This window comes from Lissotriton helveticus, chromosome 12, assembly GCF_964261635.1.
Source record: "Lissotriton helveticus chromosome 12, aLisHel1.1, whole genome shotgun sequence".
NCBI classification, from domain to species: domain Eukaryota; kingdom Metazoa; phylum Chordata; class Amphibia; order Caudata; family Salamandridae; genus Lissotriton; species Lissotriton helveticus.
Genome location: NC_136073.1, coordinates 14,781,388 through 14,797,692, shown reverse-complemented (window position 1 = coordinate 14,797,692; position 16,305 = coordinate 14,781,388). Strand labels below are relative to the sequence as shown.

General features: G+C 49.8%; 1 protein-coding gene across 1 annotated transcript in view; it reads left to right on the top strand.

Annotated features, from left to right (window-relative positions):
• CELF5 (CUGBP Elav-like family member 5) overlaps positions 1–16,305 on the top strand; it is a 428,249-nt gene that overhangs the window by 377,883 nt on the left and 34,061 nt on the right. Inside the window, exons 11-12 of the mRNA XM_078669977.1 lie at positions 10,966–11,109; positions 11,518–11,686. Of these exons, the coding sequence (XP_078526103.1) occupies positions 10,966–11,109; positions 11,518–11,645 (272 nt within the window). The 3' untranslated portion in view covers positions 11,646–11,686. The remainder of the gene's footprint in view (positions 1–10,965; positions 11,110–11,517; positions 11,687–16,305) is intronic.

Sequence of the window (16,305 nt, the reverse complement as noted above, 5' to 3'; positions counted from 1 at the left end):
CTGCGTGGGACAGATCGTGACCTGCTCCTGGACGTCACAGATGCCCCAGAGCCCACGTGACAGCGGAGAGAAGCTCCTCGACGACCACCTGATTGCGCCCGACATTGCCTGGTTCCGTCCTGGTTCCACCCTGGTCACTGCTGAGTGACCCAGACTCTGTCCCCTCTGCTTTCAGGTACCCTTCGACTTGAGTCCACCCTTGGACTCCACCGGACACTTCATCTTCAACCTGCCTGCAGCCCTTTCAGCTTCAAGCACCAAGAGCCTGCGTGTCAAAACCCGACGCCACTTCGACCCTGTGCACCCACTTCCTGTGGGTGAGGTAACTTTGCTCCGCCGGTGTTCCCACACTGGTGCACATCTCTAGGGTCTGTGTGTTAAGTTTTGTTCCTCTAGGTCCAGCGGAAGTGTCCTTAAACTTTAACTTTATAACTTTTACGCACCATTGGTTAACATTGGTGCATGCGTGCGCTTTCCGCACATCTCCCGAATCCCGAGGGCCATTCCCGACTTCAGCATTGCTTGTCCTGACTGCTCCCAGCGATTCCCTAGGCCCTAGGCCTAACCACTGCTCGATTGGTATCTCTTATACCACTTGTTTAGTATATGGTTTGAGTGGCCACCCGCCCTCATCCATAATTGTGCAACTTGTATGTTTAAACAGTGCTTTTGATTTAACGCTTGTGCCCCTTTATTCATAAAGAATACTGGGGATTGTTTTTAGTAATAAACACATATATTTTTATAATATATACTTGTGTGGTGTCCTTTCATTTGATATTACAGGATTGTATGTGGTAAAACAGCTCGCTTAACACGACCTCTTAAGTTAAGCCTTTAGGCTGCTTAGTCCATGCTACCCCTAGGATAGCTTGTCTAATAAGGTTGACTTACAACCAGACACCATAAGGGATTGTTTGGTCTGATAATAGGTGGTTCCAGAATTGGAAACATCACCTATCAGGCCAACTTCTCACATTTGCCTGTCGCAAGTCCAGAATGGGCCTGAACTCGTTCTTGTCCTTCTTGAGGACCAGAAAGAACCGGGAGTACAGACCTCTTCCTCTTTGAGACAGAGGTACATCTTCTATCGCCCTTTTCCTTAAAAGGATGTCGGCCTCCGCCTGGAGCTCGCGCAGTTGATACTGCGAGCTGACCGGAGGAATCGATGGAGGAGGGCTGATGAACCGAAGACTGTATCCATTTCAAACAATATTCAGCACCCACTTGTCCTGAGTAATTTTTCTCCACTCTGCCAGAAAAAATTGAACGCTTCCCCCCACCGGAGCGTTTAACGGACGAAGGGGAAGTAACCGCTCAGGGTCGAGACCCAGCCGGGCCCTTGTTCGCGGTAGAGGACTGCTGTCCACCTCTACCCCTCTGACGTTTCTGAAAGGGTCTCCTGTATTGCTGCTGTTGTTGCTGCTGCTGCTGTTGCCCAGAAGACTGTCCCCTTCCTCTACCCTGCGACCCGAACCGTCGTTGGAACTGGCGGTAGGGTTTCTTGTCTTTGGGCTTCTCCAAGCCCACGGCCGTCAGGTTTTCAGCCTCGGCCTTCATCCTGGCCATTTCGTCATCTGCATGTTTCCCGAAGAGGGTGTCGCCGGAAAACGGCAGATTTGCCCCTCGCTGTTGCGCTTCAGGCTTGAGCGACGTCAGCCGGAGCCAAGCATGGCGTCTCTGATTGATACCGTGGCAGTATCCATGTGCGGCCAACAGGGAGATATCTGCCGCGGCGCTGATGGCTTGGTTCGAAACCAGCATCCCTTCCTGGACGATCTCCATGAAGTCCTCTTTCCTGTCCCGCGGGACAAGGTCCGCAAACTGTTCCATGGAATCCCACAGCGCACGGTCGTACCCCCCCAGCAACGCCGAGTCGCTGGAGGCCTTCATCGTCGTGGAAAACGTCCCACACGCCTTCCTTCCAGCTGAGTCAATCCAGCGGCTCTCCTTATCCGGAGGCACAGTGGAGGACGGGGAGGTAGCATGTAGTTTCCGAGCCGCCGTCACAATCACCAAATCAGGCACTGGGTCCATCCGTAAGAAGGCCGGGTCCGACTCTGGCGCCCTGTACTTCTTGACAAGCCTGGAGGGAGCGGCTTTCACCACCGCCGGCGTAAGGAAGAGCTGTTCAGCAGGCTCAACTAGTCCTGGCACCAAAGGCAGTAGGGGGCGAGACAGGTGCTTCTTGTGCAAAGTCTCGAAGATCACAGAAGTCGTCGGCGTAGGGGCCGTCACCTTGATCCCCAACTTCGCCGCCCCCCTCAGGAGAACCTCCTGGAACGTGCCAATGTCATCTATCGGAGACACCCTCGTCTTCGGGGTATACACCTCTGAGTACACCGTTCCCGGCGACCCACCATCCTTTCCTGACTGAGGGGAGCACCCCACAGTCCTCGGCCTGTCCTTACGACCCCCCGACGTCGAAGACCGGTGTCCAGACGTCGAACGTGGTCCCCTCAACGTCGAGCGACCCTTCGGCGTTGACCGTTTCACACGCCTCGGCGTCGACCGGCTTCTATGCCTTGACGTCGATCCTGACCAGATGGACGATCCTCTATACCTCGACGGCGAGCGCTTACGCCTCGACGGCGACCTCGACCGCCTCGACGTCGACCTCGATCGCCTTGACGTCGACTTCTTCTGCGCCGGAGACCTCTTCTGCCTCGACGGCGACCTTGTCCGCTTCGACGGCGGCCTCGACGACGAGGATCCCCTCGACGACGACGATGTCCTCGCCCTTGACGGCGAGCGGTGGTGTCGCCTCGACGGCGAGCGCCGACGCCGGGTCCTTCGATGCCGTCCACTCGACGCCGACGACGAAGAAATCGTCACTGGGTTCGACGGCGGCCTGTGTAAGTCCCTCGACGTCGACGGGCGACGTTTTCTCGACCCGGAGCCCTGGGGAGACCGGGAACTGGCCGTGGACCTTCCTCTCGACGTCGTGGTCAGTGCAACCGACCCTGACGGAGACAGTGGACGTTTGCTGGACTTCCTGCCCCTGGGGAGCCCCCCAGAGGCCTCAGCATGGGCAGAAGAAGCCCCTCCAGTCCCACCTTGAGCCTTCAGTCTTCTCTCTTCAAGGCCCTGAAGTCTGATCTTCTTCCTGTCCTTCAGGGTCCTGCCAGAGAAGCCTTTACAGATCTCACGCTCCTCTGGGTTGAGGGAAGAGGGAAGGCAGAGGATACACACCTCATGGGGATCTGACTTGGCCTTCTTCCTGGAGCACTCCGGGCATTTGTCAAATAATGCAGGCATTATGGACAACAAAAGGGTGCAGAAAACCAAGAAGAAAGTCACCAGAGTACTTTAAAAGTACACAAAATCGAATTTAGTGAAAAAACACCAACAAAACCCTTGAAAAGGGAGAGCTCAATGCTCCAGGGTCCTGCTTGCAGGAGCCGGAAAAAAGAACTGAAAGTAAGTTGGACCTGCTATGCATTCTGGGATACTGGGAGAAGGTTCTGGAAGATTCTCTTAAAGGCACAGTATCCTGTTCTGAGCCACATAATGGCAGCCTATGGGGCTTGTCTGTCCAGGTTCTTCTCTCTATCATTCCTGAGGGAGTTTGCTGTTAAAGCAATGGAAATCTGTACAGGCTTTTGCTGTTTTGTGGATTTTATGGTGGAATTTCTAGTTGAAGTACTGGACAGTGCAGCCTTTTAGGCTGCATTATCTGTCTTTAAATTCTCTCTTAAGTGTCTATGCATTTCTGCATTTTTTGACACTGTAAGAGATTATTTTTGATTGCTCCGGGGTCCACGCACATGGGCGAGACTATTCACTAGATTATGACTATACACAGAGATCCCCTACTACAGAAGGTATAGATCCAACCGGTAGGCGGGATCCGACCAACCCCCATTAAACCAGTCGTGAAGTGCTAGGAGATGTGAGGCTAAACAGGCAGAGGTAGAGGTTGGCCATCCCCAGGCCACCATCATATGTGGCTCGTTGACAACGAGCAGAGCAAGGCGGGGCCTGGAGCTCGCTGTGTCACAGGAAGGAGGCTGCTATCCTGTCCAGGGCCCAAAACCATGGCCGTGGAATGAGGAGTGGCAGATTTTGAAAGACGGAGAGAAACTGCGGCAGGATCATCATTTTATATAGAGCTATGCGACCCATTATGTTCAGCAGGGGGATTTCCATTGAGCAAGGTTGGCATTAACTTTCCATGTCAGGGATTCGAGGTTCTTCGACCTTGTAAGTTCAGGGTGTAATGCAACCCAGATGCCCAGGTATTTGGCGCTGAGATGGCAGATGGGAATAGTATCTTATCTTGCCAGTCAAAGCAAACCTGGGATAGGACTAGGGGCACCAACACTGACTTAAAGGGTTTCAACCAATTGAAGTAATATTGACGTACTGAATCCCCACCCCCCAGCTCCCCCCCACCCCATACTTCCACCCTAGAAGCATCTGTCACCCTAAAAAGTAAAAAATAGGAAGTAAAACCGCATGTATAAAGGGGAAAAAAGGAGTGGTGGACACCTCCACAGTTTAGGGATAAGTGAATGCCATCGGGTAGGTTGAACAACGTTCAGCTGAGTAGGCGCTAGTGTCCCAAGGATTTGAATCTCGTATCTACTGTTATATCTGCACCTGCGGGAGCTGTACTGGAGCTATGACATGTGTACACTTGTATTTTTCTTTCTACCGATGCCAATTTGGGGGGGGGATTATGTTGTTCACTCTGCTGAAAAATAAAGTTTTTTAAAAAAAGAGTATGCGCTAGTGTCCGGTAGACACTAGGTAGTGTAAGGATTACAGTGCGGGACTCTTGAGAGAGATCTGTGTCCACTTAGTTCTCTGTAGGTAATGAGGACGCTTCATCCAGGGCTTCTTGATCCAATCTCTGCTCCCCTTTACCGGAGGCCTGGGGGTGTTGCAACAAGGAAGGAGAGTGTCCTCATGCCTTGGGGAGACCGCAAGGGACATTTGGAGCAAGTGATGTGGTGCCTTTTATGGGAGCGAGTGCGTGGGTGCCAGTGTGTTCGCAGCAGGGTCGGTGGCTCTGGATCCTCGCCATGAGGCCTCCGCAAGGGTCTGAAGGGGGCATTCCTCCCTGAGCCACAGTCAGGCTGACTCTGGATTTTCAAAGAAGTAAGACTCGTTGGCATGGATTACTCCGAGCAGTGCGGGAAACAGGAGGCCGTATTGGATGACCATGGCTCTCAGTTTCTGCTGGACCTCGATGTAGGAGCAGCGTTGTTGTTGCACTTCTAGGGTGTAGTCGGGAAAAAGGTGGGCCCTGGCATCTCCACAGCCGTGCTCCGGCGGGGAGCGAGCCTCCCTCTATATAGCAGCCCTGTCTCTGAAGTTAAGGACAGGTGCGATCACCAGTCTGAGAGGGGCACCTTGTAAGGTTTAGGAGTCAGAGCCCGGTGGTCCCTTTCTATTACAAATCAGGAGGACAGTTGGTCTTCGGGTATCCAGGATTTAATCCACGCTTGTAGAAAGTCCGCTACTTGCTGAGGTTCAGTGCCTTCAGGGATGCCAATCGCGCACATTATTGCACCGGGAACGGTTCTCAGTGTCTTCGGCGTGGCGGTGCAGTTCTTATGTGCTCATGAGAAGGCTGGAGACCTTGGGATTTAGGAGGTGTGATTTTATCCTTTACTGTGGATATCTGAGACTTCGCTTCGGTGAGCCGGGCCGTGATGTTTCCTAGGTCTAGGCGGAGCACTGCCACACCCATGCTCACCTCCCCAATTTTGGTCTCCACGGCCACTTGTGAGGTTTGACTGGCCTGAAGGATCGTGGCAAGTTCCCTATCTGTTGAGGGGGCTTTGTTCCAGTGCTTCTAGGTTGTCTGTTTGTGAGTCAGGTGGTGTATTGTTCCATTCGAGTCTGTGAGAACACTGGGCAGGCAGATTTATCTTTATCCATGGTGCTGGCACAGGGACTTTATACAGCACCTCCTGCGATGGAGATTCAGCCGCTTGCCACAGCTCCGTGGATGCTCCAGCAGCCGCCTCATGGTGGCAGAGTGTGTTCTCCGAGACTAAGAGAGGGGGTGGAGGCATCGATTAAGGTGATCATTGGGGGCCACCATGGTCAGTGTGGATGGTTCTCACAGGGTCTCCCCTAAGGCAGGGCAGGAGCGGAGCAAAGAGAGAAGGCGGTTCGCATCTCCCCAGCCCAGCCCCTGCTTAGGGATGGAGAAGGTAAAGTGCAGTATCCCAGAGTGTAAAGTTAGGCGTTATGGTGGGTAAGCCAAGGTATAACAGCAGGGAGTCCAAGCAGGCACAGTGGGAGGGCCAGGCCAAAGAGTAGGTCTCTCGGGGTAATCAAACAAAAGCAGGCTGGTGTGGAGCTCAGCAGAGGCGACGCAAGACCATGAGCCACCACCACGTGCAAATAAATGGCAAGTAGAGCGCAGGATCTGCCAACCACTTCCAAAGTACAATGGGGCAGATTTATGAGGCACTTGCGCCACGTTTACGCCGCTGTTGCGTCACGCAAGGCGGCGTAAACGTGGCGCATCCCTACGAACGATTTACAACGTGACGCATCTAGGCAGATGCGTCACGTTGTAAAGCCCTGCGCCGCTTGTGGGCGTTCCGGCGCAGGGTGGGCGTTCCGGGGCAGGTGCGCCTCGCAAAAGTGGCTGAGTGAAATCTATAAGATTTCACTCAGTCACTTTCAGGCCAATGCTGCGTCAAAAGCCTGCGCCTGCTTGAAGCAGGCGTAGGTCTTGACGCAGCATTGTGGAGATGGGGCACCCCCGAGCCTTGCTGGAGCTGCGTCGCGCTTGCGACGCAACTCCAGCAATGCGTCACCTTTACGGCACAGATGCGTCACGCATCTGTGCCGTTTTTGCCCCATGGTGCGCCGCATCATAAATGCGGCGCACCATGGGTGGCGGAGCTGTGGCGCACTGTGGCGCATGTTAACTGGCGCATCCCTGGGGATGCGCCAGTTAACATAAATCTGCCCCAATGTGTTGTGGAAATAAAGTGAAGCAGAGTGGTATGTTCAGATGCTGCTCGTGTCTTGTGGGCAGTGTGGCACTGCATCACTGGGTGTGGAAGGGGAACAGTCGCACCGTCCTTGAAGGTGGATCTAAGCCCCCTCCGCTAACCATCCATGCCAGGGGGAGTAGCCTCGAGGAGCAAATAGACTAATCAGGAAGGCTCTGCAGCTTCTCACTCACCCCTCCAGCCCATGCCTCAGCAGCTGTACTCACCTGGTGTGTCGCAGGACCACGTGGCAGGAGGCTCTAGAAGATCGCTGGGGGAAGATATTTATTTTATTTATTTATTAATGGCATTTATAGAGCGCATACAATTACCCTTGGGCGTCTCGGCGCTAAAAGTGCATCAATGTCTCACCATGAACAAAAGTACGGAAAAAGAATCACTGATTGAATAACCATGTTTTCAGGTTTTTTCTGAACTGAAGAAGTGTGGGGCTTGTTTTTATATGATTAGGTAGGGTTAGGAAGATAGCTCTGCAATCGTAGCCGGCCTGGCCCATTCAAACCCAAACAGTTGGTGCACCGTAACAGGTGTGTCCCAGGTCTCTGTCCCCTCCCAAGGCAAGCGACTGTGAGAGAGACGTGTCACAGACTCACTCAGGTAGGACTGCAGGTCGTACCACCTCCCTGCACAGGCTCCTACACCTGCGGTGGCAAAATGGCACTTCATAGTCTCAGGCCTCTCCTCCGGCACCTCTCTGGGCGGCACCGCAGCTGGTTCAAAGGCCCAGGGGGTCTCCCCATAGTCAGGGTCTAGTCACAGGCAGTAGGGTGGTGAGGGGGGGATTGGAGCAGATCATACCATCGGAGCGCCAACGCCGACCAATTGGCCTGCACCTTATGGCGCTGTCAGCCAGCGAGGGAGGTCAAATCACCTCCCATCAGCGTCTTGGTGCAGGGTGGTCGGGGGGAAAACGATGCCACCAACCACCTCTTTCGGGCACAGCCAACTTTGCTCGCGACGAGGGCCTCCACTATGGAGCGACATCTCCCTCCTGGCCAGCATGGCCCAGCCCGCAAGCCAGTTCTTCGTGGTGTTCCGAAGCCGCAGGATGTGACTGCAACCCTGTCTCACAGTATTGGGCACTGGGACTGCAGATCAATGGCAGGTATTACACCAGATACATGCCAGATTAGAGGGGTTCAGTTCGGAGCTCCGTTAGAGAGCGTTCGCCATGTTGGCCTCTAGTATTTACTATTTTTACATTTCTGTTCAGTGTTTCCGGAGTAAAAAGTATTGAAAAATAAACCGTCATTTATAAAGATTGAAAACATTGAATTCAGTTTTTTTCTTTTACTGTTTTAAACAGTAGTTAAAAAAGTAAAAATCAACCATGTTCAAAGCCAGGAGCTCAGCACCCATAATATACAGGCAAGACTTATTGGCTTTGCTAATGCTTGTTAGAAATGAGAGGAAGGGTTTCCTGACTGCAGTGCCCAGATTCGCCCGTTACGGTTCATCTAGGCAGTTATGAGGGACAAGACTTCTCAGGTACCATCGTAAATCGATTGGATTTAAGTGGAGACGAAAAAAGAAAGCTGATCACGTTGTCGATGGGGGCGGGAGAGCAGAACTGATGGTACACTGCCACCTTGAACTATTCCCTCGCTCTAAATGATTGATGCAGGTTTTTTTTCACATGGTTTGGGCTATTTTTGGGACCAAGGATTCCTACCTTAGATTCTAATTTTCACATTACCTGTTCCATTTGTTTGCCCGTCTTTTACAAAATTATTGAGGACAGTCTGTTTTTTTCCAAGATTGCTAAAATGGTTCATCATTATTAAATCAGCAATGCACAGTATTTCAGACTAACAAGATTGTTTTTTTGTTGTTTTTTTAACTGATTGTTCTGTTGTCATTGGGAAGGCTGACCCTCGGCAGATAACGAAATGTATTGGGCTGCCTATGAACTACTGAATCTTATTAGCCATCGGTTGCTGTCATCCTCCAACACATTTACAAGCGGAAAGCCTTGCAAAGAATCTGTCTTAATGATAAAACAATGTTTTATTGCTTTATAGTTCTCTGAATACTTTTTCACAACTCAATAGTACTTAATGTGGAGCATTCCAGTGGTGCAAATGAACATGTTACACTACATGGAGGTCAGATTATAAGAGATACATACTCATGCTTTTCAGCATGGCTTCCACAGCTACCCCATACCTTGTAAACTCTTCCCTTACTTGCTTAAAGCTCGATTTTGTAGTCTATCTAGCTTAGAAATCTGTCAGTGTGAAGAACATTACTGACCTGTAAACACTTTTCCAACTTCGGAATTTCCCATCAATTTACAAGGGCTCTTAAATTAACATTCCCCTGTTCCAGTAATCAATCCAAGAGCACTTGTCATTGGCTTAGAGAAACAAATCAACTGATACCTCAATGACCACCTCCGCAACCACCAGCTCCCTGACGATGTGCAGTCCAGATTCAAGCAGTACAGAAACACCCATCACTGCAGCCCTCATTCTCCTGGACCTCTCTTCAGCATTTGACACAATCTCACACTATCCTCATCAGGCACCTGCATGAGATGGGCATCCAAGGACCCCCTCTGCTGGACCTGCTCCTTCTTAATGGATACAATACAAGCTGTCAGCCTGGCACCTTACTCCTCGGAAGCTCGCAAATTCCTCTGCAACGTGCCTCAAGGTTCATCGCTCCGCCCCAGCCTCTTCAGCACATACATGATGTCTCTGGCCAATGTCATCAATGCACAATATATCAACATGAACTCCTACGCAGACTAAATTAAACTCATACTCATCCTCTCGTACAAGCCCCTCTACACAAGAAAAAAGGTTCACCAAACGCATGACAGAAGTCTCTAACTGGATGAAACCCAACTCGGTCAAGCTCAACACCGACAAGACAAAAGTAGTGATCTTCGGCAATAACACCTCACAATGGGACTCCATCTGGTGGCCGGCCAAACTCGGACCCACACCAGGAATCTACGAATAATCGACCGCAAACTAGATATGGCCACACAAGTCAACACTGTCACTGTATCCTGGTTCCACACCCTGAAGATGCTGAGGAAGATCTTCAAATGGCTCCAAAGCAACACTAGAAAAATTGCCACTCATGCCCTAGTCACCAGCATGTTGGGCAGTTGGAACTCCCTCTGCTGGGATCACCAAGCAAATCATTAGAAGACTACAAATCACCCAACTCAGCAGCCAGACTCATCCTCAACCTCCCACACAGAACTCACATCACATCACACCTCAGCGTATGACAGTGACTCCCAATATACAAATGTGCTCAATTCAAACTTCTCACAAACACGTTTAAGGCACTACACAACTCAGGTCCCACCAATCACACAGACACCGCCGCTTCACAAGACTTATACTCGCCCACATCCCATCCATACACAGAAGCAGGTCAGGAGGACCGGCATTCTCTTACATGGCTCCTAAAGCGTGGACCAACCTCCCACTCCACATCAGAGCCCCCTCCTCTCTTCATGAATTCTGCAAGGAGCCGAAGGCCTGGCTTTTCAAGTAACCAACCTACCTCAGGCAGGGCAAGGCACACACCTGCTCGGCGCCAGGATACCCCTGTGTGTGATGGTGCACTTTATAAATATCCAAAACATAGGCATGGTTTATCATAGCTGGTGTGACATCACCAAGACACACCTCTAAAAACAATCCTTAACCCAAGCTAGCATATGCATGAAAACATCTTGAAAACGCTAGGATTCTCACATGACTTGAGGAATTATCACTCAAATAATCTAGAGTCATTGCTAAAGGGGAATCATTTTCTGCTATAAGGGTCATGTGAGCTCTTACCCAAGGATGGGCTAAATAATAGTTGCATTTATTTATATGTTACATTGCTGTGGTGAACATTATACCACTATTTTCTCTTGGGTATTCCTCTCTACAATGACAACAAATCACAATTTGCACACAATTTTGTCATCTTCCTGTTTCAACCTCTGCCCATCCTTTTTCTCAACCACCAGGTCCTGAAGGATGTAACCTGTTTATCTACCACCTCCCTCAAGAATTTGGGGACAACGAGTTGATGCAGATGTTCCTCCCTTTTGGAAACATTATCTCCTCTAAAGTGTTCATGGACCGAGCCACCAATCAGAGCAAGTGCTTTGGTAAGTGTGTGCATGCTTTGTGGAGCAGAATGGGTGATGCTCCGGGGCAGAAGCAGAATGCCCGTTGCATTACAGGTGGCCAGACTGCTCCATGCACTCTGATGCAGTTATCATGAAACACAAGTTATGCCACAAATCCAACTTACACTTCTCTAGATCCATTCTTGTACTTGTTCTCCGGCTCATGCATGCACATGTGTGATCCTCTCAGTCTCTGTGCACATGTAACATACTACAATTTGCTCTTCCTTAGATATCCCACTCTTCCCTTCTGTGGTGTAAATGAGAATATCATTCTACGCATGTTCTTTACCATTGCAATGCCTCCGCTTTTTTGATATTTTTCGACTCTTGCCTTTGTTGCGGATGATGACTACATTGACCCACGCTGCCTGCTCTCCTCTACAGGCTTTGTTAGTTTTGACAACCCATCCAGTGCTCAGACGGCCATACAGGCCATGAACGGTTTCCAGATTGGAATGAAGCGATTGAAGGTGCAGCTGAAGCGGCCGAAGGATGCGAGCCATCCTTACTGACAGGCTGCGCATTGCCGATCAGTACAGCTATGGCAAAGCAGGTGAGTGTGCTTTCTGGAGGACCATATACTAGCTGGGAGTTCAAACAACCTGCCTACACCATACATGAGACTCAAACATCCTATGATAGGCCCACATGGACCGTGCCCAGCCACCCCACACGGCATTACACCCCACTGGCACAGCTCGATCATGGGCAAACATGCCAAGGAAGTCCTTGTCCAAATTACTAGCCCATCTAACCTACCTGGATAACAGGGGCCTAAACTAATTACCCCCCCCCCCACACAACATCATGAAGCTCAGACATTCTACACAGTGAGAATGGCACACGTCAATACTGGGAACTTTAACTTGTGTACTCACCGACAGAGGATTCTCCCAACCTACCCCACAATCCATAGAGGACAATAATAACTCACCGTCTGCCACACCCATTCAGTGTACTCCTACAACATATCTGACACCACTGACTACGAGATGGGAAGGGAGGTCTAAGGAAGCTTGAGGCTGGTTTGTTCTTCTATAAAATAGGGGCCGAAATCAATAACAGTCTAGTAAACCTACAAATTAGTGACAAGCTCACTCAGAGAGTTGGAGACATATGAAGCATAAGCTAAAGAGCATGGTGTGTGCAATATTTGATCATTGAAAAAGGTAACTCTGCCTGGTGGTTACTGAGAAAGCAAAGGTTGGGCAGGCGAATAAGTATAACTAAGCTACTATTTAATCTAGATCTTGGGAACTTCAATGTTCGTAAACATAGAATAACTACTTGCAGGATTCTGGCCCACATTGTTCATAGAGAAATATAAATATCTGTCAATATATATGTTCAAATATATAAATGACTTCTTTCTCTACCAAAAGTAAACATCACCCTTTGAGGGTCCTGTTTGGTCAATCAATCAGCTCAGATTATTACAGTGCGGCTATCAGCCGCAGGTTATCCAGGCACTAGGTTTGGTTTGAGCTCAGTCGAAAAGCCGGGTTTTGAGTCCTTTTCTGAATTCTGAGAGGGAGGATGATGATCAGAGGTTAAAGGGAAGGTTGTCCCAGGATTTGGCGATGCTGTAGGAGAAGGAACGTCCGTCACTGTGGCTTTGGCAGATGGGGGGAGTGTGGCGAGGGAGGCAGAGCGCAGGTGCCTCGATGGTTGATAGAAGTTCAGGCGGTGGTTGATGTGTGCTGGTCGTGGAGGGCCTTGTAGGATTGTCAGTATTTTAAATAGGCATCTTTTCTGGGTGGGGAGCCAGTGGAGGTTCCTGAGGTGGGGGATGATGTGGGTCTATTTGGGGAGGTTGAGGATGAGTCTGTTGGCTAAGTTCTGTACCATCTGGAGTTTCTTCAGAGGTTGGGTGGGGATTTGTAGAGCGCATTGCCGTAGTCCAGTCAGCTGGTGACTAGGGCTTGGGTGACGGTTTTTCTGGTGCTGACGGGGAACCTCTGAAGATCTTCCAGAGCATGCGAGGGTGTGGAAGCCGGTAGAGGAGACTGCATTGATCTGACGTTTCATGGTGAGTTTGGCATCCAGGATGATGCCAAGGTTGTGGGCATGGTCCGTTAGTGTGGGTCTGAGTTCGGAGGGCCACCAGATTTTGTTCCATGGGAAGGTATTGACCCAAAGATGAACACTTCCGTCTTGTCTGTACAGAGTTTTAGACAATTGGTCTTCATCCAGTACACAACACTTCATGCAGTCGCAGAAGTTGGTTCTAATGGTGGAGGGGCCTTCTGAAAGCGAGAGGATCAGCTGGGTATCATCTGCGTAGGATATGATGTTGAGGGCATAGGTTCTGACTGTATTGGCCAGGGGCATAAAGTTGGTATTGAACAGGGTGGGGCCTAGGGATAAACCTTGAGGGATGCCACAGAAGATGCTTGTGTTCCTAGTTGAAGGGGGAAAGGCGGATTATCAGGGTACGCCCTGTGAGGAAGGATGTAATCCATTTGAGGGCGTCTTCTTGGATCCCAATCTTGAATACGGCTGGGAGGTCGAGGAGGATCAGGACCACTGTTTCACCCCGGCCGAGGAAGGTTCTTATGTCATCAGTGGAGGCCTCGGAGCTGTGGTTGGCATGGCAACTGAATGGAGAGGTGTCCACCAGATTGTTTCTCCCCAGTTGTTCGGTGAGCTGGATCAGTACAGGGTCACAGAATATCGCGGATGAGTACTCTGTGCATCGACTTTACATTACGCAATTGTTCATGTGGTAGATAATATAGGTCTTTTAGACATTTTTTACTTCAGTTTGAAATGCATGTAGTAATCCTGCTACCATATGTAATACAGGTGTAGGTGTACATGCAACTGACGTGAGATCAAGACAGGGAAGCCAGACAGAATGGCTTTGCCAATGCTTTGTTTTTTTCATTTAAAAAACAAATTTGAAAGAATGATATCAAAAGAAAAAATCAGTACGAAACGGTGCTAATAGCATTCTCTTCCAGTGGATCCTCACCAATAGTCAGGCGCGCCGAATAGTCACAGGCACGTGCAGTGAGCCTTGAAACACCTATAAAACAGATGTACGTATGTATATATACACATCAGTCTAAACAATTATTTACACGCTCACAACAATTGCAGCCTATAAACAGGCTAAGGAGTCCAAATGTTATTTTCATTTTAAAAAGAAAAACATTTACTTTCATATAAGTCACCATATTTATTTATTTATTTATAAAGTTTTAGATAGCGCGAACTCGATCCCACCCTATTCCCCTATAGTTAGATTTAAGGTGAACATATAAAACCTTTCACAGGCGTTCTTTTAATGTGAAGCAGTGGGGTGTATTATATGGTGTAGTTGTGCATCCTCACCGTGTGACACACTTACCAACCCCTTTAGGACCCTTGGGTTTAATCTGTCAAGCCCTCAGCTCAACCCTGGGTAGCTTTAGCACTGAGCAGCAAGGCTTATACAGAGGAACAAGTGTTAAGCATCTAAACAGCACCAAAACAATTGAAGAAGAAATGGACACAACACTCAAGAAATCCAACACCAATTTATAAACATAGACTGCATTTTATAAGAATGTAGACACTGGAATGAAAAATATCTATCAGAGGGTTCTGGAGATATATATCATACAAGCAATAATAAATCAAAGCAATTTCACTCAAACAAACAAGCCATGGCAAAGTCAACAAATTGGACACTTACAAACTTTTTCAAAGAAAACGTAAGTTTCAGTGCGGTTAGTAAGAAGTACTTGGGGCGGCCAACGCCGACATGGAGCTAGTCAGGGGGACCAGCAAGGTCCTCAAGAACAGTTATCTTCACTGGAGGAGCAGAACTTCAACAGTTCCTGGCACTTTACCCCCATTGCAGTGCATGCCTATGGTGTGGTCCTGATGCAAGAGATGAAGGATGCTGAAGATACTGTGGATGCAACACGATCGACAGGATCTTCCTGCAGGGATTCCTCGCTCCACGAAGATGATGATGGGTTTCTGTTTGCATGGCGAACATCCCACAAAGTCCACTCTGATCTGGCTAAAGTCTAGTCGCCACTGGACTACCAGTCACTTGTTGTCACGATCACAGATCAATGCTTCCTGGGTCGATAACTTTCCTTCTGAGGGTTCCAACAACTCTCCAATAGCACCCCCGGGCTCAGCGAACTTGGGTGCAACTCTGTGTGTCAGTCTTGGTCCTCATGTTGCATGGCGGCCGTGGTAGCAGCTGAAAACTTTGGGCTACCAACTTGCCCCAGCAGGCTTCTTCAGCTGTGCTATGAAGAGGAGGCCAGTTGGCTGGCCCTTGGAGTTCTCTTGGTTTGACTGGGCTCTGGAGATGGCTTCTCCTCGAGCAGGACATGACAGGCACAGTTCCACTCTTCACTAGCCAGCAGGTGCAGTCCTCATCAGCGCAGCCTATCTTTGCAGGGCAGTCTTTCTTTGGTCCTTCTTCTGAGTCAGTCAAAATCTGAGTTCTGGGTGCCCTATTTATCTGCAGAAAATGCCCTCAGGGTAGGAGGCACTTGGTGGCCAATGAGCTACCAGGTTCTCTCCCTCCTGATGGCCACTTCCTTGGAAGTGTGTCATGAGGCCATCACAGGATGCACCATTCTGCCCACTCCGAAGATGGCGAGACCACTCTTTTGGCACTCAGAGCAAGGCGCGACTGGGCGGTAGATCATTTGGCTTTCTGGCAGCCAAGGCCTGGAATGAGCTTCACGTGGGTCTTAAGAGAACTCAGTCAGAGTCCTTGTTTCGCAAAAAATTGAAGACTTTGCTCTTCCGCTCCTCCTATGGAGGAATGTAGTGGTCGGGTTCCACCTAGTTGGATGCCCGCGTGTGGGGCAGCTGGGGCGGCTGTTAGGGCTCTGTTTGTCCTAGCGCAGGGACACTCCGGTTAGAGTAACCATTGCGCTTTACAAGCTCATTAATAATAATAATAATAGCCCACTCCCCAGGGTGTGGCTACCACAGGGATACACACCCCAGAAAAAATTTGTTTGACAACTGGCTTCTCTCCTGTCCCCAGTGCCAGCCTGTTTAAACAATGGAGCAGCCCCTCTCCCAGGTGTTAAGTGCGGCTTCTCCCTTGAAGCTCGCCTTTTGGGCTAACACTGTGTGGCTTCCTGCAGGAGGGAGGTAACACCTCTTCCAGTGGCAGGCCTCTATTGTCATCTTTCCTGGGAGTCATTAGCA